The 22,793-nt window shown below is 48.8% G+C and overlaps 1 protein-coding gene across 1 annotated transcript in view; it reads right to left on the reverse strand.

Moving 5' to 3' along the window:
• ISM2 (isthmin 2) overlaps window positions 1–20,422 on the reverse strand; it is a 44,722-nt gene extending 24,300 nt beyond the window's left edge. Inside the window, exon 1 of the mRNA XM_054026867.1 lies at window positions 19,053–20,422. Coding sequence (XP_053882842.1) covers window positions 19,053–19,190 — 138 coding nt within the window. The 5' untranslated portion in view covers window positions 19,191–20,422. The remainder of the gene's footprint in view (window positions 1–19,052) is intronic.
• Window positions 20,423–22,793: the final 2,371 nt, after the last annotated feature.

Raw genomic sequence — 22,793 nt, forward strand, 5'->3', positions numbered from 1 at the left:
GTTTAATTTGTGCATTTTGTTTTATTTGCTCAGTAATCTGCTTTGTTCTATCTCTTATATTCACTTAAAATTCATCTTTTGTAGTTAATAAACTTATTTCTTGTTTATAATATAACCCAGTTTATGTAATTTCTAATTGGGGGTGGGGGCAAGAAGTTGTGCATATCTCCCTCCACACTGAGGGAGGGGGCAAATTTCATAAAACATTTGGGTTTGTACCACTTAGAGGGAATGGGCACCGGAGCGGATCTCTGTCTCTCTGTGCAGCTGGGTGTGGCCTTGCCTGTGTGCTTGGCTGGAAGAGGCTTGTGAGCCTAGCCCAGCAAGGGAAGGTAAAGGGGACCCAGGATGGCAGAATAGGCTGACTCAGTGCCATCCCAGCACATCAGGTGACACCCCAAAGGGCCCAAACCCATCACAGGTATGTAATGGAAAAATGTGACAACAATGTTCCGGCCCCTAAAAGCTTGCAAATGAAATGTCATTAAACTAAATTTAATGGGCAGTTATTGCCAGAGCAGCTTTGCTACAACATCAGAATTAGCATTTTTTGAATTGCAAACAGAGCCAGTCTAATCAGCAAGACAATAAATACAGAGAACATCTTTATTGTAACTGCTTCAGGGTAGGAACCATGTGTTTGTAAAGTGGCCTGCACAATGGAGCCCCGTTTCTGATTGGTGCCCTTGGGAGCTACTGTAATGTGTTAAAAAATAATGTTATTTTTTAAAGTAATTTTTCAGAGGAGAATCTGGTATTAACCATGTAGGTGTAAATTCTCCAGCAGGCCTATGCAAACATGTGCATGCACCCAGCTTAGCTGTACAAATGCCCTGCTGCCCTGCACATCGGGGAAGAGAAGGGGAAGAGGATGTGCATACCTACATTAGGCGCACACACTTTTAGACACACCATTTTGAAAATGTGGGCTCTAAAGTTTTTCTCCTGTGATTCTCTAAGAGAAACTTACAAAAGGTACACGGGGAAGTGAGGCATATTTTGTGGGGCAAATTAAAACTTATTTGTCTTATTACAGACCTTGCAATAGTTTTTGATATAAAACAACATAGGCAAAGAGTAAGAAGAGCTGACGTGAGCCTCAGGGATCTGATGGCACAAGCTTCCCCATTCTAGCTATTACAAAGTCATCAAAACCGTATCATGTGGGCATGTATTGCATCGTTTCAGAGATCAGTCGTAGGCATACTATTTTCTCACTGTCTCTTTCCTTTCCTCTGAACAGGGCAGTGTGAGCACAGGACAGGAGGTCAAGGCTGTGACCCTGGGCAAGTTATATTTGCTCTCCAGGGCTCAGCTGCCCTATCTATACAATGAAGTGGGGATCCTGCCTTTCTTCACAGTTATATTGCAAGGATATCGTTAAAGGTGAACTTTGAAGTAAAATTTAAAGAAATGTGTTGTATGCCCTCTAGATCTCCACTGTGATGGATTTACTCCTGAGGGCATTCTGTGCCAAAAAATTAAAAATTCTGTGCACAATCCTTTCAAATTCTGAAAAGTTTATTTGTCAAATAAATGTGGAGGCTCCAGCATGGCATTGGGGAGCACAGGCCACTGGCTACACAGAGGTGGGAGATCACTGTGCAGCCCCCCCCCCCACCCCAGGAACATGAACTCAGTGGTAAGACTGCACCCAACCCTGACACAGCGCAAGGACCGAGCCTGCCCCAGAAACACTGCAGGCTCTGCCCCTCCATGCCAGGTGCACCAGGTGTGGGCAGGCAGGCTTAGCAAGGCAGGATCCAAGTGTGTAGGGGCTTAGTTGAGGGGATCCAGGTGTAGGTTGAAAGGGTTCTGTGTGGGGCAATCTGGGTGTGGGCGGCTTAGTGGTGGATCTGGATGCACAGGGACTTGTTGCGAGGTTCTGGGTGCAATGGTAATTGGACTCTGCAGGGGGGTCCAGGTGAAGATGGTTGCAGCTCAGCGGGGCAGGGTCTGGGTGTGAGGAGTACAGGGCTCGGCAGAGGGATCTGGGTGTGGGGGGCTCGACAGGGGATGCAGATGCTGGGGGGGTGGGGATCCAGGTGCAGCTGGTTGGGGCTCAGTAGGGTGGGGATCCAGGGCACGTGGCTTGTCGGGGAAGTCCAGGTGCAGGGGGAGTGGGGCTCATTGGGGGGTTCTGAGTGCGGGGGGTCTGGGTATGAGGGGGTCAGGGTGGACAGGGGTTGGGCAGATAAGAAAGCAGCTCTCTGTACAGTGATCCCTCCCCCTGCAGCTGAGGAGCGATAGGTGCAGGAAGCACAGGGGGGAGGGAGAGTTTGTAGAGCTTCCTACAGTCAGGGGAGAAATCTGGGGTAGGTCTAACACGGCTCCGGATGCCATGCAGGGGAAGAGGAAGTCCCATCCTCTCCAGCCCAGCCGGGACTAGCAGCTGAGAGCCTGCTGCAGGGTCGGAGCCACCAGCCACGTCTTCCCACTCCCACACCCTGCCCCACAGTGATTTACCTCTCTGTTGGCTTCCCTAGGCACCCAAAACATATTACTGGGGGTGGGGGGGTGTTGCAGGACCGCTCTTGTGGCTTCCCTTTGCTTCCCCATCAGAAAGTCACTGTTCTGCAGGGAAGCAAAGAAATCTGCGGGGGGACATAAATTTTACCCATGTGCAGTGGCACAGAATTCCCCCAGGAGTAAATGGATGAAAACACAGAGCCTCAGACTAGAAACACCAGATGATCTTTCCTCTTTACAAAGAAACCACAAAGGGCACAAGCTTCTCATTTCCTTTTTGCTTTGCAGCTCACCTGTAATGATTGAAAAATGCTCTGAGGATGAAACACACTGATTTCCAGAATTTCGCCTGCTGGGTTGGCTGGGGCAGTGTTTCAACAGCATCCTCATAGGAACCACTGATAAATTATTATTATTATTTGTATTGCAGTAGTGCCAAGGAACCCCAGTCGTGGACCATGATCCCATTGCGCTAGGTGCTGTATAACCACAAAACAAAAAGACAGTGCCTGCCCCAAAGAACTTGCTGTAGCCTCAAATTTCATTTAAACAACAGTTCTCACAAAATTCCCAGGACCAGCTAGTTAGGAACTGAGGGACTTGGTGCTCTGATGGTTTACGCATGACATGCTTGGGACGTCAGAGCCAAGAACCGGAACATTCCTTGAGCATGAGAAGAAACTTGATATCCTCCCCCCAGCCAGTGTTTACTGATGGGGCCCTTAGAACAAAAGTGTACAAAAGGTGGTTGAAGTTGTGTGTCACATGCTAGTTTAGCTCGGTTGGGGGTACTTGGTGAGTGACTGCAGGGACGGAGCAAAGCAGTACAGGGGAACTCTTAGTCAAGATCAGTTTGCAGAGTAATGGCGCAGCCCGAGCCTGGTGCTGGAGCTCAGTGCGACGAGCAGGCAGCTGGAGCTCTACTAAAATAACCATATTAACCCTGTACCCCGTGCACACCTGGCATGACTTCCACCACAGAGTGCAGCCAGCACCAACCTGTTCCAGAAACAACTTGCAGTTTGCTCTCAAATCCTCCACCTAAAGCAGTGCTCAAGAGAGCAGATGAGGCACAAGAACCCTTTGTTTACATGAAGGACCTACATTAAGTAACACTTTTTCTGGTAATTTTTCGGTGGTGGGTTCACTATGTTTACAATAGAAATACCAGGATTTACTCCAGAGAGTCTGGCCTGTCATAGACCTTGGCACAAAAAACAAACAACACTTCCCTACCACAAGGAGTGGGGCTAGCACAGCCCCCAAAGTGGGCAGCGCATGGTTCGGGTAGGTGAGGAGTATGGCGATTCCATGCATCGTCCGAATAACCTCCACTGGAGGAGCCTATGGAGTCCCAGACCTTGGGAGCCCCAGTACAAGTGCCTGCCCTCCCTTATGGCGAATCCCTTCACATGTAGATGACCAGGCTGTAAAAAGGAGGTGAATCCTTCCTCGGGGCAATGAGTGACTTGGCCAAAGTGACACAGAGAATCAGATTACAGTTAAGAACAGAACTCAGATCACTTGACTCCCCAGCCCGTGCTTTAACCACTAGCTTACCCTCCCTAAGAAGGATCACATTACACATGCAATTTGTTTTTGACTAAGGACCTGAGCAAGCCCCTTTAACCTGATCCTGGAGATCCTGTAACTCATTCCAGAACAAATCAGTTACTCAGATACAATGCTGGAGTTATAAGAGCCTGGATATAACAGACCAACAGAAGCGAGCAACAATCTACAGGATTGTGTGGCCTACTATTATATTTTAACACTTGCAGTCCTAGGTTTATCAAGACATCCTGGATAACATGGCGTCGTTCTCTCCTCTTAATATTATTTGATCTGCCTTGAAATGGGAGCTACAGGTATTGGGATCAGTGGATTCATCTTATTTCACATTCACAAAGCCTTTCACCCCAAAGTACTTCCCAACGCCTGTATGCACAACACCTTTGACATGCAGCTGCAACTGGGATGGAGGACAACAGCCAGCACAAAGCAACACTGCACAAAATTAGGTGAGGAGAGGAATTTTGGCTATAGAGACCAAAGCCAACCCACTTCTCACACCAAATGTGCCCTGGGATCTTTAATATCCAAGCAAAGCCAGACAGGAGCAGATTTTTAAAATCTCTCTCTGCACTGATCTAGCGCTCATCACGGTAGTATCCAAGTGCCTCACAACCATTAGCAGATTTTACTTTCACAAAACCCCAGTAAGGTAGTGAAGCACTAGTCCCATTTTAGAGATGGGAAAGTCAGGCTCAGGGTAGATTGGGTGGCTTGTGCAAGGTCACATAGGAAATCTGTGGTTGAGTCAGGAATTGAATCTCGATCTCCCGAGTCCAAATCCAATGACTTACCCAACCAGCCTAAGATCCCATCCAAAAGTTTCAGTGAAGTGTTCTAATGGTGGCTTACACCAGTAAAAAGAACAGGAGTCCTTGTGGCACCTTAGAGACTAACACATTTATTTGAGCATAAGCTTTCGTGGGCTACAGCCCACTTCTTCGGATGCCCACGAAAGCTTATGCTCTAATAAATGTGTTAGTCTCTAAGGTGCCACAAGGACTCCTGTTCTTTTTGCGGATACAGACTAACACGGCTGCTACTCTGAAACTTACACCAGTGTGACTCCCAATAAAGATTCCTCCACTTCCCACATAAATACAGCACAAAACAGAGCAAGGGGGACGACTTCTTCAGCAGCTGAAGCAAAAAACTGTCCCAAGAGGCTTCTTCAGAGTTACTGGCACTTTTTGTCCTGACACCGATAGGTTTTGCATAAATGTCACAGTTCAAGGGAAAATCCATTGGAAACTGGAGTCTAACAAGACAGTTGGTGCCCACTGCAGGCAGCCCCACACCACTGCTGCTGTAGTTTTACTGCCCTCATGCTACTAGGACAGAAAGACACTCAGAATATGCATCAGAGTACACAGTACAGGCTGCATGTAGCCAGATCTAGATCAGAGACAGAAACAGTTGGACACACAGAGACACACCCACACAGACAGGCAAATTCTAGTGTTAGGGCACATGTTTTCTGTTAACATAGTTGAACTGTAATACACATAAGCTCTTAATGCATGGGACTGAGTTGCTGTTAACTTGTTCCAGCTATAAAACCCATGTGCTTTAGTAACCATTAACTTGTTCCAGTTAATGATAGACATTTGTTAGCTTGCACATGGTACCCCATCAATGGCTCCAGCTGCTGCTTCCTTAGCTTTTCAGCTTATGCAAAGCTGTGAAAGAAAGAAAAGAAGCCAAACAAGAGCCCTCATCCCACACATGCCCCATCCGAATAACACTGGATAGTTCATGGCTCCCACCAAGGTGTCTGGATGGACTTTTTAGGCTGAAATCAAGGAGAGCAGATCAAAGACAACCTCCCTGGCTGCCCTCATCTGTGGCAATGCGTTGCAATGGGAATCAGGAGGGGATGGCACACCAGGCAATAGAACGTAAGGCATGTCTATTTCCCTACCCCAAAGGGATGGCTTTGGATGCACTGGGGGAAACCGGCAGTGGAGCCAAGCCGCAGACTCATCCCTCAGTAGCAGCAATGAGTGATGTAACCCCAGCCGCCCAAGAGCTGCCAGCAAACATCACAAGCTACAAACCACAGACACTTCCCAGCGGGATCAAAACCCACAACAAGCAGAAGCTGGGAACTCAGCTCTGGCTGGAAATCCAGCCTGCTCCTCCCCTGCTTACACACTCTGGCCTTCCGGAGCCAGGTTTGGGGGCTGCTGAGAGGATGCAGCAGGAGGTGGAGCACAAGGCTAAGGGATTAGGTTGCCCACAGAGCCATCACTATCGCAGCTGTGGGTCTGACGCCTCTTGTGGGGAAACTGAAAACAAATAAAAACAGTTACTATGTAAATCCATCATTAAGCACTTTAAATCAAAAGCGTTTCAGGAAACTGATTGCTTGAGCTGGCTCCATTCATAGCAATTACGTACCCTGGATATGGAAGGATCCATAGAGGGGCACCTAGGACCTCCCTGCCTTGTAATGGGGCATGGAGCTGTCACCAGGGCACCTGATCCTTTCCCCACTTGGGCCCATTTAATTCCAGTACAATCATCCTCCGCAGCTGGATGGCTCAGCTGCATCTTCCCAGCAACAGGGACTCCTCCTCCCAGCCCCTTGACAGCTTGTCCCACTCCCATGTGGCTGGAAGCAGCTTGTCCCTTCCTACCCGCACAGTGTGGAAAGGCAGCTAACACCTTCAGGCTGCTGCTGGCCACCGACATAACTGAGCCGTCTCATGTCCCCCAGCTACAGCACGGGCAGGAAGCGGTTAAGCCCTAAGGACACGTTGTGCACCAGGGCCCAGGGAACCCGGCCAGAGAGGTGGCTCCGCAGGGGAGGGTGCCTAGGGGACAGAGTACCCCCGCGCTCCTGGGGATAAGACCCAGGGCGGGGGGGCAGGGGCAGGTGAAGAGGATGCTAAGTCCCTTCCCCGGGAGCTGCTTTGGAGTCTGCAGGTCTGGGGAGTGAACAGGCTTGAAACTGCTCCCCCCACACACACTCCCGGGCTTAGCTGAGGGGTGGAGAGACTGTGCCAGCGCTGTGCGGGATTTTGGCACATGCAGAGCTCGGCTCCTCCTGGTCAGTGCCCCAGGCCGGAGGGTCTTGGGCTTTACCAGGGCACTGGCCCAGCCAGAGGCAGTGGGGGAAGGAAGGACCCTGCCAGCCAGGCTGTTGGTGAGCTGAGCGCTCCGACCTGGGGCTGGTTCTCTGCACAGCGCTGGAAGCAGGATACGCCCCGGTGGGGGGGATATGGAGGAGAAGCGGGGCTGAGGGCGGGGGGCTGGTGAAGGGGCAAAGCATGGGGAGGACAGCGAGAGGGGGAGCACATAAAGGGCCGATGGGTGGGCAGTAGAGGCGACACGTAACCGGCTGCCACCTGGCACCTGCCCACACTCACCAGCCACCGCAGTGTGCAGCCAACGCTGGCTGGAAACAGGATGGGGGGGTGGGGCCCTACTGGCTGAGAGCTGGCATGCAACGGAGGCTGTGCTGATGGACCAGCATGGGGGAGCAGCCGGCACCGCGCGCTGCAGCTTTGCCCTGCCACCAGCCTTACACACCCACCCCCATCGTCGGCCACTGGACCCCCCCCACTCACCACTGGTGGGCTAGCGATCGGGGATCCAGCCAGCAGCAGGACCCACCAGGACCGATGGTGGTGAGACAGAAAATATGGGACAATCTGCCCGTTTTTAAGAAAAAGTCAGGACACCTGCAGGAGGGCTTAAATACGAGCCTGTCCCTTTAAAAACGGGACATCTGGTCACCCTAGGCATGCCCCCTATGCTGGGGCTTGACAGCAGACCTATGGCTGTCTTGAGCAGTGCCTGTGCCAGGGGGACTCTCCCCTGGCCAAAGACAGGGCTTCTATATAGTGTTGCCAACTGTCTAATCACACAAACCCAAAAAACATTGCCCCGTCCCCTGCCGTGCCCTGCCCTTTCCCCAAGGCCCCTCCCTGCTCACTCCATCCCCCTCCCTCTGTCGCTTGCTTTCCCTCACCCTCATTCACTTTCACCAGGCTGAGGCAGGGGGTTGGGGTGCAGGATGGGGTGCGGGTTCTGGGCTGGGGCCAAGGGGTTCGGAGTGTGGGAGGGGGCTCCGGGCTGAGCCTGGGGCAGGAGGTTGGGATGCAGGAGGGGGTATGGGGTACAAACTCTGGAAGTGAGTTTATGTGCTGGAGGGGATCTCGGGGCTGGGCAGGGGGTTGGGGTGCAGGAAGGGGTGAGGGGTGCGGGCTCCGACCTGGCGGCGCTTACCTCGGGTGGCTCCCGGTTGGTGGCACAGCAGGGCTAAGGCAGGCTCCCTGCCTGCCCCATCCCTGTGCTGCTCCCGGAAGCGGCGCAGCACACCCCTGCAGCTCCTGGGCGGTGGGGCAGGGGGCTCCATGTGCTGCCCCTGCCTGCAGGCAACACCCCCACAGCTCCCATTGGCTGCAGTTCCTGGCCAACGGGAGCTGCGGAGTCGGCGCTCGGGGTGGGGGCAGTACGCGGAGACCCCTGCACTCCCCCAGGGGCTGCAGGGACGTGCCGGCTGCTTCTGGGAGCAACGCGGAGTCAGGGCTGGCAGGAAGCCTGCCTTAGCCCTGCTGCACCGCCGGACTTTTAGCAGCCTACAATCTACCGGTTTGGCTTCAGTAGCCTCCAGGAGATGGGCTCTATCTCCTGGAATTGGGCTCTGATTCCGGGAGACTCCCGGCAAAACCAGTAGGGTTGGCAACCCTACAACTTCTATAACCCCTGTATATCTGCACAGTGCTGTGCAGTGGCCACAGAGGGAGAAAAAATCTTCTCTTAGAATCTAGTCTATTCTATTTAAACACATTTAATTTATTCATAGGCTATTTGATGACATTCTTCCCCAGTGTCTGAGTGCCTCACAAAAAGGAATTCATTTATCTTCACCAGCCACTTCACAGACAGGTAGCTGAGGTTCAGGGGGTCAAGTGACATGCCCAAGGTCTCCCAGGAAATATGTGGCAGAGTCAGGAATAGAAGCCAGATCCCCTGATTCCCTAATTCCAGCTCTGTCACTACCTCCTCTGTCACCTTTCCTCTCGGAGTCTTATTGGTAAAATGGAGATAGTGATATTGAGCCACTTTGCAGAGTGGTGGAGAGGCTAAATTACTGTTTCCAAACTCATAAACAACAAAAACACCACCCCTCACAGAAAGCCTTTTCATTGATGGTTTTAACATTGGCATTTAAATTACATCCACGGTGTGCTGGATGCTTCACAGCCCAAAGCCCTGTTTTGGGGTACATGGCCCCATACACAGGCTTTGTCAGCATGCAAGTACCATAAAACTGGTGCAAACAGCCACTTGGGAATTCCTCTGACCTCAGGGGCTTCCCCAGGTTAGGTAGCGCTGGCAGAGCAGACCGCAGCCTCTGGCACAGGGGTTTGCCAGGAATTACAACAGGGTGTGGCTGGAGTGCACTATGCTGGTCTGGACAGCTGTATATTAGAGCAGCCCTTGGGGCTGCTTTAATTTATGCCAGAGACTGGAACGCACAGACTCCAGGGGAGCCAGCATGCTCCCTCCATTCACCACCCCGCTCCCCTGCTGCTGGAGCCAGCTCAGGACCAGAGGATTGGGGCGTCATGAGAAATTTCAGATTTTGACTTTAGACTCTTGCTTACTGGCTCTTTTGCTACATTTTCAAACAACACGCTGAAGTCATTTCTGTTCATAGCCAGTTTTGCAAAAACCCTTTCAAAATAGCAACACACACATGTTAGCCCTACACAACTCTGTCTAGCCCTCAAAATGCTATTTACAGGTGTGAAGAAAACTAAGAGGAGGGGAGAGTGCAAAGGGGCATTTACAGAGAGGTCGTTGGGGCGACTGACGTTGTCCATAGATCCCATTTCCCCCATAACACTCACGGCCTTCCCTCTCTGGAGGAGTTTCCCTTTATAGGAATGTACTAGATATAGGACAGGATCATCTGGGGGTTCTGGCCTGTAGTGGCCTCTCCCCCAACACTTTGCTAGTTAGTGTATTATCATTTTCTGAATGTAGAGGGACCTAGAAAAGAAAGTTCAAGATTCCCCAGTGCCCATTGCACACCCATGTTTGTTACCGTGAGCCCCACTCACTGCTGCAGAGGAAGGAAAAACCCTCCTGAGAGCCCTGTGCAATCAACTGATGAAGTACAACTGCAAATAACATGCCCCTCATACCCTAGTTCCAGCAGTGCAGTGCACCCAGTGCTTCATTTGTGTCAGGGCTGAGCCCTGGCACTTCTAGGCTTGGCAGTTCGTAGCCTCGGCATCTCTGTCACTGCAAATTAAGCACTGAGTGCATCCCCACATCACATTCCACCCAGGAATCCCCTGGGACACCCCCACTCACACATCCTGGGAGAGACTCTTGGTTGCCTCCTCCCCTGAGCGAGGAGTCAGCTTAGCTATGTAATGCAGCCACAGCCTCTCTGGGAAGCAGAAGGGTGTTGGGGGTGGGGGTGGGAGAGCAGATGTGAGCTTAAGACATCTGTACAAAATCTCATCTCGCTGAAGACATTGCACAGCGCTCCGCACCTGGAGTCCTCTGGGTTATTAGCGAGGAGGCTGCCTGCGCCCTGGGAACATGCAGCTAAAAATAGAGAGGAGGATTTTAGCAACATATTAAAGGGAAACCAAGCAGGGAGAAGCCGACCTTGGGCTCCACCACAATGAGGGAGAGCTGGGTAATGACTTGGCATTTGAGGAAAAGGGAAAGGCAAGGCTGTGGGGTAATTTAATCGTGGGGGTCATCAGGAATGACTGAAATACTCCTCTCCACAGGGCAGCCTTCTGTCCCGCCCCCTCTCTCCCCTTCTCTCCCCACGCTCACACATTTATACAGATTAGCTGGCTGTAGGGTGACCAGACGCAAATGTGAAAAATCGGGACAGGAGATGGGGGGGTAATAGGAGCCTATATAAGAAAAAGACCCTAAAAATTGGGACTGCATAAAATCAGGACATCTGGTAATCCTAGCTGGCTGCTCCACAAACATTTGCACTTTATCTCATAGCTCCCTGCCAGGCTTCAACACAACCAGCTAAGTGTTAAACGTCTCCACTGCCTTGTCTACACTAGAGTTCTAGAAGGTGTTAAACCTGTCGAGGCTAGGTGTGAGCATATGACAGCTAACACATGCTATCTATCATGTTTGAAAAGTTTAGGGTAGGCAAGGCAGTGTAGACTTCTGACGTATGCCATACTGGTCAACCTAAAGCCTAGGCTCCCCCTATGTAGCATGTGCTAAAGCCGGGTGTATACTAGACTTTCAAATGGGTGCATTAGCATACGAACACAGGCTAAATCAGATCTTAAATCCTAGTCTAGACTAGGCCTTAGGTATGTCTACACTGCCATTGGAGACGCGTTTGCAGCTTGTGTAGCCATGACAGAGCTAGCCTTGATTTAATGAGCATGGCTAAAAATAGCAGTCAAGACTCAACAGCGTGGACCCTGGTGCAGGCTAGGAACACAAGTATGTCCCACAGTTCCAGGCGGGTTTGTACAGTCCATGCTGAAGTCCATACCACCGCAACTTCACTGCTAATTTTAGCTTCACTAGCTAGATTAAAGCTAGCGCAGGTCCACGCTGCAATTACACCTCTGATTGCAGTGCAGACATGCCCTTAGCTAGAATGTGTCAGCTAACACCTTGTAACCCTAGTCAAGATCACGGCTCCCTTCCTCTTCCCAACACACACTAACTCCATCCAGCCTTTCTGTTGCCCTCTTGCTGTCTCAGTGCCGGGGGAGTCCGCCAATAAGCAAGAGGAAATTTACAACATTTTGTTCCCTTTAAACTTTATTCTTCCCCTGGAGACTAAATAAAACAACCAATAGCCCAGGAAATATTGCTTCCCTTCACACCATGAGCCACCTGGGACGGGGAGGCAAATAGACCACCATATCTCTGGACTCCTAGCCCCAGAAGTCACAAACATCCTCTCAGCTTCTCAGTAAAGCCCAGGAAGTTACTAGAGACACCTGGAGCAGACAAGAACTGAACAACGGCAAACAAGTCACTAAAACGGATTCTGACAGCTGGTCCTTAAAAGGTATCCTGTAATCCATTAAGAGTTTTTTTCCCTGTGAAAAATTTTCAACAAAACCCAAAAGGTTTTCATCAAAAACTGAAAAATTGTCAGTTCTTTAAACAAAAAAGTTGCAGAAAACATCTTTTTCACCTTTGTTTAACCCCAACATTTTCAATTAAGAGAAAAAAATTTGGGTGAAAATGTCTGTTGTGTCAGTGAGCCATTGTTCACCCAAAAAATATTGGAGGAAAACTTCCTAACTAGCTCTAGTAACCAAACACGTCCCACATGTTAATGCAACAGCCTGATTTCACACTGCACCAGCTACAACCCAGCTGCACAACCACTACCACCCCCACATCTCAAGACTAGCCATAAGTCTGCTCCCAGCAGGCGCTGGTGCTACTTTGGCAGTACATGGGTCTCTCTAACTGTTTTTAGTGATGGTGAATGATACCAATTGACTCCACGGCAGACAGGAAACCTCTAATCCCCAGAAAAGGTCCAGCCTGGGCAGCAACAGGGCAGGTTTTCCATGCTCTAACACGCACACATGCCACCCTGATCATATGCCTCAACCTACTTTGGAGAGACTGTATTTTGAGGGGAGGCCAGTCTCCATAGGCCAGCCTTTGGCAAACTATGGGAAAGTCTGGCAAGATACAGACACCCCTCCATTAGGAACCAAACTGAGGTATGTCATCCCTCCCACTCTGCCCCCACCCCCAACACATTCTACAATGGCTATGTGCCATTGCTGACCTGGAGCTGGATTTGAACCAGCAAACTAGAAGTGCAGAGAGTCATTGCTAAAGGGTACACAAGCACCTAGCTCATGAAAATGGCTCCTCCCTGCATAGCAATTCATGCCTAAGCCATTCCCTTTACATGTGCCTTTTACAGGCACCCCTTTAATTTCTGCAATCGAAGCTCAACAGACCTATTTGTTCCGCGAAAAGGGAAGAAGCCTCCTGATCCAGTAACTTCCCTACAGCCGGCTCCTCATTGTTTCTGCTCCTGATTCAGCCCCAGGGCGGAAGGGTTTTCACTTTGTTGACTAAGATAATTTGGCACGTCTCAAAAGGAAATTTGCTACAAAGGGTAAAGTACCTTCCTGTGCACAAAGAGCCCCTTTCAGAGCGGAACGATGCTTCAGTGCACGTTTTATACCCACAAATCCGACCCCGGACAAGGACAAAGCCGGAGACAAGAACACTTAATTGCTGAAGAAATGAAAAGGTAAAAAGCACATCCGCAGGCAAAATGACTCTGCCACTGACACAGCCTGCAGCAGCTGTGGGGAGCTCACTGCACACACAGCCTGCTCAGATCTTGCATCACGTGTCCTTGGGTTCTCTTCCCCTGGGTTACCATGGAAGACAGAGGAGCTGTTCCCTTGTCACCCCCGCAACTCCCTACCTGAAGCCATCCTGCACCGTCTCTGGCAGCACAATTAGCTACTCCCGAGATGTCAATAAGAGAGAGTATTGGGCATCAGCAGTAGGAGCAGATGGGTTCTGAGGAAAGTAAGATCCGGTTTTTATTCAACCATCCCTGGTCACAAGAACGAGGGAAGAAAAAACACATAGGGCTATTCAGAGCAAAAGTGATGCTAAAAGGAATGTTTTCCAGAAGGCACTAGCAGCTTCACTGCAGAGATGAAGCTAGGGGAACCCATCTGATCCATCCATCCGGAGATCAATGAGAGATTGTTCCTTACACTGTGCTCTCCAGGGCTTGCTCTGATCCATGTTTAAATGTCCCAGCGATGGGGCTTCTGCTATTTCCACTTTTCCTGAAACTTGGGAAATTTTCCCTCATGCTCGGCCTATATTTTCTTTTGCTGCTTTTAATTCCATTAAACCTTGTTATACCACTTTGGAGCACCCTAAATAACCCCTTGCTCCTCCTCTAGGTAGGCGCCAGTTAGTGATACAAATTTGACTTTGAATTCATCCTCACAACTCAATCACTCCACCTATTTGCTCACAGCCTGGATTGACTAAATCACAGATTTTAATCATGATTTAAATTAACAATCAGGAAACCTTGATTTAAATTTTTGTTTTTAATCCTGCTTTACATGTGAACTTTTTAGTTATTTTCCTAAAGAAAAGCTATATAATGAAAATTAACCTAATATATATTTATTCAGTCTTAATTTTTACTTTTTTATTATGATAGAAAATGGCAAATGCCACATTTCTTATTTACTAGATGATCATTTTTTGCTCATGGTTTGTGTCAAGCTGTATTTGCATGGAAATTGGAATTCAATTAAAAATGCACAAAACGGCATTTTAAAATTGTTTATTATCAGTAAATAAAATAACCTTAAATGTGCTGGGTACATAGGGAAAAAAGTTGATCAAAACACGTTTTGCAATTAAAACTAACTGATTTATTAAACAAAAGATGTTCTAACTGGCATTAGGGAACTGACAGCTTGTTTCTGGTTACCATGGGCCAGATTTTCAAAAGGTATTTAGGAACCTTGTGGGATTTCAACGGGAGTTAGGTGCCTAAATTCCTTAAAAACCGCATATGGACGAGGCACCTATCAGCATCTTTAGGCATCTAAATACACCTTTGAAAATCTGGTCCCATATCCTTCAGGTTTTTAGCATCAGTAGATCTCATTTTCTTCTAGCTGGGTTTTATTCATCGATTGGAAGAGCAAGACAAGCTTTTCTGCTTTTTCAACTCCTAGTTGGTTTCTCAACTTAGAATGAACCAGCCCAAATTAAATAAATATTCTCTCTCCCTCTGCTTGCTAAAATGAAACCAAAAGGAACAAAGGCCAAAGTTTTTGTGCACAACAGAAACTAAAAGTACTTACATTAGGAAAAATGTAAAAACCAGCATTCACTCTGGAAAGACTGAAAATAGCACAGATGCTTACACGACATTTTAGAGACTAACAAATTTATTAGAGCATAAGCTTTCGTGGGCTACAGCCCTCTTCTTCGGATGCATAGAATGGAACACAAATATATGTTCCATTCTATGCATCCGAAGAAGTAGGCTGTAGCCCACGAAAGCTTATGCTCTAATAAATTTGTTAGTCTCTAAGGTGCCACAAGTACTCCTGTTCTTTTTGCGGATACAGACTAACACGGCTGCTACTCTGAAACCTGTCATTACACGACATTGTCACGTATTTATAAAGCTTGAGTTGACCTCAAAAGTTAACGTTTTCTGACTGATTCTGTATATTCTTAAAGAAGCATCACCCTTCAACTCATTACAATGTGAGCAGGACTCATTGATGAAGCATATTTTATTTATTTCAAGAAGTTTACTACTATTAAAGTACGTTTATGCCTTAACATAGGTTATCAATTTCATATTTAATTGAAAATAGGTTTTTCAAAAAGAACAACGTATTCAACTAAAAAATATTAGATTTTTTATCCACCTTGATTGATCATTTATGTTGTTCTTCTCTCTACCTCTGCCCTCTCCTCCAATCTATCCATATCTCTAGGGCTTTACCCAAAAGTAACCAATATTCCAGATGTGGTCACACTGGTGCCATCGAGATAGGGACTGTCAACTCTGTGACATGAACCATCTGTGTATACAACCCAAAAATCACACTGGTATTTTTGCTACCCTGTTGCTTTACAAGCTGATAAACCAAATCTACTGTTCCCTCTCATTGGCAGAAGTCTCCCAGCATTATCCGCTTTCTACATCTCTCACACCGCATTCAGCAGCTTCCAAGAATAACTATATACATCCAATTTAGAATTATTTTCTAAGTGTCAACAACCTTCCCTCTGCTGCACAAAACACAAATGAAGAAAGTCCCTGCCCCAAAGACCTTACAGCCTACAAGGCACACACAGACATGATGAGAAGCACTGGTAGACCCCTAGAAAGACTGTGTCTCCATCTTATCTCTTGCCTATACATCTAACTCTCAAGTCCTTTTGTATAAATATGATATAAAACTTCAGTAGAACCCAGAGGTCTCAAGTTGAGACCTGTTGCACTAAGGACTCTACAAAGACATACGGAGACATGGTCTCTGGGCATTCATGCAAACTCCCTAATTCAGAATCATTCACAAATTTGTGCTGATTTATTCCTCCCCCTTTGCTAGCTGATTAGTAAAACTGGGCTTAACATAGATCTCTGGGGTTCTCCACTGGACACCGCCCTCAACTTCATACGTTGCCATTTTATCATTATCCTTTGATTACGGCCTGCAAGTTTGCCTTTTCAGTTAAGATTTCATAAAATACCATATCCCATGCTTTACTAGATACCATGGCCTTTCTGCAAGAGTTTGGGTGATAACCACAGTCTCCTGGCTGAAGAGCAGCTCAGGTAATTACATTATGCGTGCCTAGAATTCCAACTCTTGTGTTGCTGCGTGCTGTTACACAGCCATGTTCCACCAAGAGGTGGCTGCATTTCTGTAGTGAGCAAACCGATACAGGTATATATGTTTGCAGAATTTCCCAGGAAAGGCACAATATAAATGTAAGATTATTGTCTAGATATAACATTTCGAGCAATCCCCCTTCATTCACTCATTTGTAATTCAATCAAATCCATTTGGCATGATTTAGGCAAAGAAAACCAAGCTCTCTGGTGCTTGTGGTTCAATTATCTTCCACTGGCTTTCAGATTCACTCTCAACATTTATCCCATTATTTTACTATGGAGTGAAGTTCAACTGATCAGCCAGAAATAGTCAGGATCACTCTTTTTAGACTATCAGTGCCACGTTTTAGTAATAAATAACAATAAGGTACATCCCCATTTCTCTGTAACATTTCAAAAAGAGCTGCCAGTCATTCAGTAAACTCATCAGCCAACCCCTCTGACATGCTGGGATTAAAATCTATCCACCAAGCTTCTTATACTGATGCCTACCACTGATGAATATCTGGGCTGCTATTACCCAGAGCTACTAATTCATATACAGTCAGTTTTTCCACATATTCCTTTTACCTGTTTTTTATCAGTAGCTTTGGTCACAAGGTGAATTTTTAATTTTTTTTCCTTATTATCTAACTCCCTTTTCATTTTCCTGCTAAGAGACCAATTTAAAAGGCAGTTGTTTGGTTCACCCATACAGAAATCACTGTGTTTCCCCTCCTTGTTTGTTAAAGGGCCTTTTTTCTCTAGGATTGCTATAGATTTGCTCCCATTCCACTGATCTCTCCCCCGCTCAAACACACAGTGGGTTTCCATGCATTTTGATCCCATGTCCTGTAAGCCCACTAGTCACCACTGTCTTGAAGCCCCAGGGGCAGAGTCAAGTTTCCTTCCATTTATCTTAGCTGTTCTAAATCCTTTGCAAGACACCACACAGGTCTGACCAACAAGAAGAGGCAAAATTCAGCCCCTGGAATACAATGCCGCCCCTGGCCACCCCCACCTTTCACAGAAAGCAGGGGTGGATGTAGCCTCCCAATTCAATGGGTGCACTAGAGGGAGGAGATGGGGGAGTGTCAGGGCTCAGCCCTGACAGGTTGCTGCCCTTTCTGCGGGAGTAGGTGGATTCTGCCCTGCCTGAGGCTGGGGGGACACTCCTGGTCCCACCTCTCCTTGAGCTCCAGCCCTGCTACCAGTCGGAGCAGTGTCCCTGACCCTCCCTCTGGGCTCTCCGCCTGACAGGTCGCCTCAGGCCTGGTGTGATAATGCCAGCAGTAGCAACAGGTGTGATCAGGGTCCAGTCATGGTGGACAAGTTGCTCCCCACGCTATTGATGGCAGGCACAAACCTTAATGGTGGTGTGACCCTGTGTGCCAGGTTGCAATGTCACTTACTCAAATGTGGCCTGGCCGCCCCTCTGTCATCATGGAGGGGCAGCTGGGCCAAACCTGAAATGCAGGCCCTTGCGCCCACAGAAATCATTGCATATTGGTTGATCTGGGCCTGATTTCTGTGGGTGCAGTTGAACCCATGAACCCACGCTAAAGTCTATCCTACTTGAGTGGTGCAGCAGCATATGGAAATACAGATGCCAGCATGCCATGCTCCTTCCTATGCAAGCACAGGCCGTTGAATCAAGAAGGAGCGTGACGTTCTGGAACCTGTAGCCGCCATGGTCTCCACCTCCAGGGGCAAGGTTGCTGTAATCTGCTGTATTTAATGCCAATGTGGTGAAACATTTGTGCTCCTGACAAGCTGCAAACCCCGCCCTGGTCTTTGACTCACCTCTCCTGTGACAGATATTGTCCTTTGGAGGCAACATACCTTCCTGCGCATTGAATTATTAAACTTAGCCTCAGTCTTGAGGCATCTGAAACCACATCGCCTGCTCCCATCCCATGGAAGGCTGAGATCTCAGGCGATCGTACACCTTGGGGTAGTGGGGAAGGAGCTCTGTCCTTTCTGGGCAAAAAAACAACCAACCAAGCCAAGGAGGAAACTAAAAACCTGTCTCTCTCAAGTGGCAGCTGTTACCCATTGTGTCATTCAGAGCTCTCGGTAGGACCAGGTGTGGACGGGATATACAGATGCATTTTTATTACCTTGGATGTGACCAACTCCAAGGGGGTGCTCACAGACTTAGCAGGAAGGGCCCTCACTTCTATACAAGGGCATGCTGTCCCCTTCCTCATGCACAGAGATGCTGGAGAAGAGCTCCCGAGGGTGGGTGGCATTGCCATATGCTGAGACGATAAAAGCCCAGCTGCAGCTAGTTAAGAAAAATCATGTACCTAGAACAAAACGGGACCCCATAGGGTCCTACCTTACCCAGCCGCTCCCAGGGCAGATACTGGATTTTCTAGAGCTCTGTCCAGGCGACTTTTTAAATGTCTCAGAGGGCGACGGGCTTCCACCACATGTGCCATCTCTTTAGAAGCCCTTCATGTGCCATGTTGGGGGTGGTTCATCTGAACACCCCCCAGGTTACACTCCTGTTCTGTTCTTCCGCATCTACGCCCCCACCCCCAACAATATCCAGAGTAAGAACTAGACACTGGGCCTCACTTCTGCTCTCACAGCAGCGAGCAGCCAGTTGCCTTACCTCCATCAGCTTGTGACCTCGCTCCCTGGGGCTGCTGGTGCGTTGTTTCCTCAGGGGAAGCCCTCTCGCCACCGCCAGAAGAGTTGTCAGAAAGACGAAGCCTAGGATAAGCACAACTTTCCCTCTGATCCCAGACATCTCTTCCTCCGCCCTCCCCACTAACCCACCTCTCCACAAGGCAAGCAGCCAGCCTCCCCCCCTCCCACTAATCCAGCCTGCTAATATTACAAAATCAGTCCCTGAAGGAATAGGAGAGGGAGGATCAAAAAGTGCAGATGAAAACTGCAATCCTCTTTCCAGCCTTCTGCTCCTGTATTGTTATGTCCCTGGCAGAGCCCAGAGCTGCTCAGAGTGTGGGAGAAAGATTACTGACAGTGCCCTGAGCCCTGGCTTCCCGGGGACTCTCCTCTGGCGGGGGGGTGTCTGGCCCTCTGATCTCTCTTGCAGTTTGCTGATCACGTTTGGATTTAGCTGCCCTTCCTGGGCTCCAGTGCCTGGGCCACTGATGCTGAAGGATAACTCTGAAAAGATTTGCAGGGGGAAAGAAGAAAGGAGAGGGCTTCACCTCCCCCACCCCCTTTTCTAATCCTTTTTGCAATCTGATTTCTTTCCCTCCTCTTCCCCCCACCCCTCTGAGTCACTTGGGCTGGTGATTTTCCTCAGGCAGTTCCAGAGCCCGGTGCTCGTTTATCCCAAGGCAGAGGCTCCCCCTTTTTTTCTTTAGCTGGGAAAATGCTCCTTGTGCATCGGGACAAATAAAGTCCCTCCTCGCAGATCAAAGTGGCGCAGCATCAGACGGCTCCACGCGCTCGGGCTCGCGCTGCGGCCGCGGCCCCCCCAGCCCCAAACTGGAGGCGGCGGCTTCTGACAATACAAAACTTTCCTCTGTTTCCCTCCAAATGTTTCCACCTCTTGGGCTCAGCCAGTCGCTTCTCTCCACCCGGATGCTGCATGTCCCAGGCTACCTCTGCTGCAAACCTCTCCCCTCTGGTCCCTTGCAGGGCTCCCGCTTGCCTCTCATGCGGGGGGAGGCTGGGCTCGCTCCCCCGGCTTTGCAAACGAGGATGACCCGCTCTTTGTTCTGCAAACTCTTTGATCTTCTCTCCTTTGCAAAGCTTCCCCCAGCCGGCGGAGGTTTCGCCTCCTCGAGGCTGAGCTCGCGGCAGGCTCCTTTTTTCTTCTCCTCCGTGGCAGTGACTTCCCCTTTGCAGCTCCCTCCTTGAGGACCCTTGTCTTTAGAGCTGGGATCCTAGCGCTCGTTCTTCCCATTCACATTTCCTCCTTGCTTCCCTGATCGAGTCCCTCCAGTGTAATCCCCCAGCTGCCGGCCTCTCCCGCCTCCTCTCCCCTCAGGAGCCTGGGAGCGCCGCTCTGAGTTTGGCTTTGCAGCGTGTCTGCAGTTCCCCCCTTGGCTCGCAGCATCGGGGCTGCTCCGCTCTCCGGTGACTCTTCAACCAGCCCCCAGCTGCTCTGACGTTGGAGAAGGAGGGTCCCCACATGCACAGAGTGAGTGAATGAATGAATGACTACGTGAATGAATCAATCCGTGAATCCGAGGCCATGGACAGAACAGAGCAGGGGAGAGAGGGAGAAATCCCACACAAGGGTTAAAAATATGGTCAGACACAACCGAGGTTTCAAGCCCGCGAGCTCAGCATTTTACACTGGCAGCTCCTAGGAGGCAGAGCCTTTTCGCAGAGCTGGGGCTGCTGTGGACAGATGTACAATCGGGCACGTTGCTTGCGGGGTGCTGAACTTCGCTTTGCATTAGCTGGCCATGTTCCATGTGATGGCATTCTCGCTGTGCATGACACAGGGCCATGGGAGGTAGGGATTAGCAAATCAGCCTGGCTGCAAGGAGAGATTTGGACTCATCCTCAGGACTCGCCCTGTCTAAACTAGGCTTGCTTGCCACAAATAAACAAACAGTCCGCTGGTGCAGCACCACCAGCACCACACAGGGGATCTCACATAGCCAAAGTGCTGGTGCTTTAAGGAGTGCCACATGGATCTGTTGTGAGCAGAGATGGATGGCAGCTACACAGGGATTAGAACACCAGCAGCTGCCGAAAGCCCCATCTACACCAGCGTTCCTACATTGCAGTGGACATTTTTTGTTATACATGTTATTGTGCCTGTTATTTGTATGAAGATAGTGCCAAAGAGGCCCTCAACCAAGATTAGGGCCCCATTGTGCTACCCATGGTACAAATAATAGCGAGGGACAGTTCCTACTCAAAGAAAGCTGACAATCTAAACAGACAAGGCAGGGAGATGGGGGCAGCAGGCACAGAAAGGTGACAGCAGAATAGTGCCAGTCTCCTGCCTCCCAGTTCAGGGCCCTGTCCATTAGCTCTCTCCCCATATTTTTTTAGGGGGGAAAAAGCCAATGTAGCCACCCTCTGTGACGGAAGCATGCAGGAGGGAGGCCAAGTGGTAAAGGGGGCAGATTCAATGAAAATCTAGTAAGACATCTTTGTAACACAAGTGTGGCAAAAGCTAGAGCTCTGAGCCCACTGAGCTACTGAGTGTACATGGTAGTGAGAGCATCTTCCATCACCCAGACAGATTAGCGTCAGAGTGGTTGACCACCTGTACCTGCAAGGGTATCAGGAAGATGGATGTTCCGCAGCATTTGAAGGCAGTTAGGTCCAGAGATGAGATATAACTAATGCTGCCCCACTCCATCATCCAAGAATAGGAGACTGTTCAGGGCAGGTTTTTAATTGTTAGTGTAGAAATAGCCAAGCCAGCATTACCACCATAGAGGTGTGGTATTATTACTGCCAATAATTCATTCATACAGCACTGCACACATGGGTGGCACTTAACCAGCCAGAATAAGATGTGCTCCCTGCCCAAAAGACCTTAGACCTCAGATTTCTCTTTAAAACTTGTCCTTTTCTGTTTGGATTTTCCTCACCATCCATTTTATTGTAACCATTTTCTCTTCCATTTGTAACTACCCCTTCATAATCTCGTGTCTCCATTTCTCCACACCCCTCTTAAGTGCTCTCCTGGATAGAAGCTGGATCATAGTGTTACCCACACAAATTTCTCTGTTATTCACACACTCTAGGGGCACCGACCTTTACCCAGTTCCTAGGGCTCAAGGTGTAACCCTCTTAATTTAGGCACCCACCCTTACCCGCTCAGGGCGTAACCTTACACTTTGTGGGTTTGTTGGGTCTTGGACCAGTGAAAGAGCCCTACTCAGTAATCTCCTACTTAACGTTTATTAACAATCCTCCAAACAGAATGCACTTGCTAAACATGTAATGCTCACTACTCCCAATAAGGCAGATTAACTTTTCTTGATGGCCAATCAGATCATCTGGGAGACTCCCATTTCTGCATGGTGTGATTGGCAGGGTGTTGAAGTCTGGCAGCTCTGATCTTCGGGGCTGTGTCCTGGAGTTGGTTCCCAAGAACTTCCTTTTGGACCCCAGTTTATATAGTGAAACTTGAGTCTTGCTTAGCTGCACCTTAACCAATAATTTTACTAAAATATTACTAAACAATTTTCTAACCAATCCTAACATATTGTAAAACAATCCTTTAACCGATTATACCCCACCACCATAGTTGATTTACACCTAGTAAGATTCATTATGCAACAGACAGAAACAATCAAAGAACCGACAGAGACCATACAGATAAACAATAGAGAAGTGGGGACAAAACAGTAGAAGTATAGATTTTACAATCACAGCTATTGATAAATGATTTCTTGCCAGACAG

Source organism: Malaclemys terrapin, chromosome 4 (assembly GCF_027887155.1).
Source record: "Malaclemys terrapin pileata isolate rMalTer1 chromosome 4, rMalTer1.hap1, whole genome shotgun sequence".
Taxonomy (NCBI): Eukaryota; Metazoa; Chordata; order Testudines; family Emydidae; genus Malaclemys; species Malaclemys terrapin.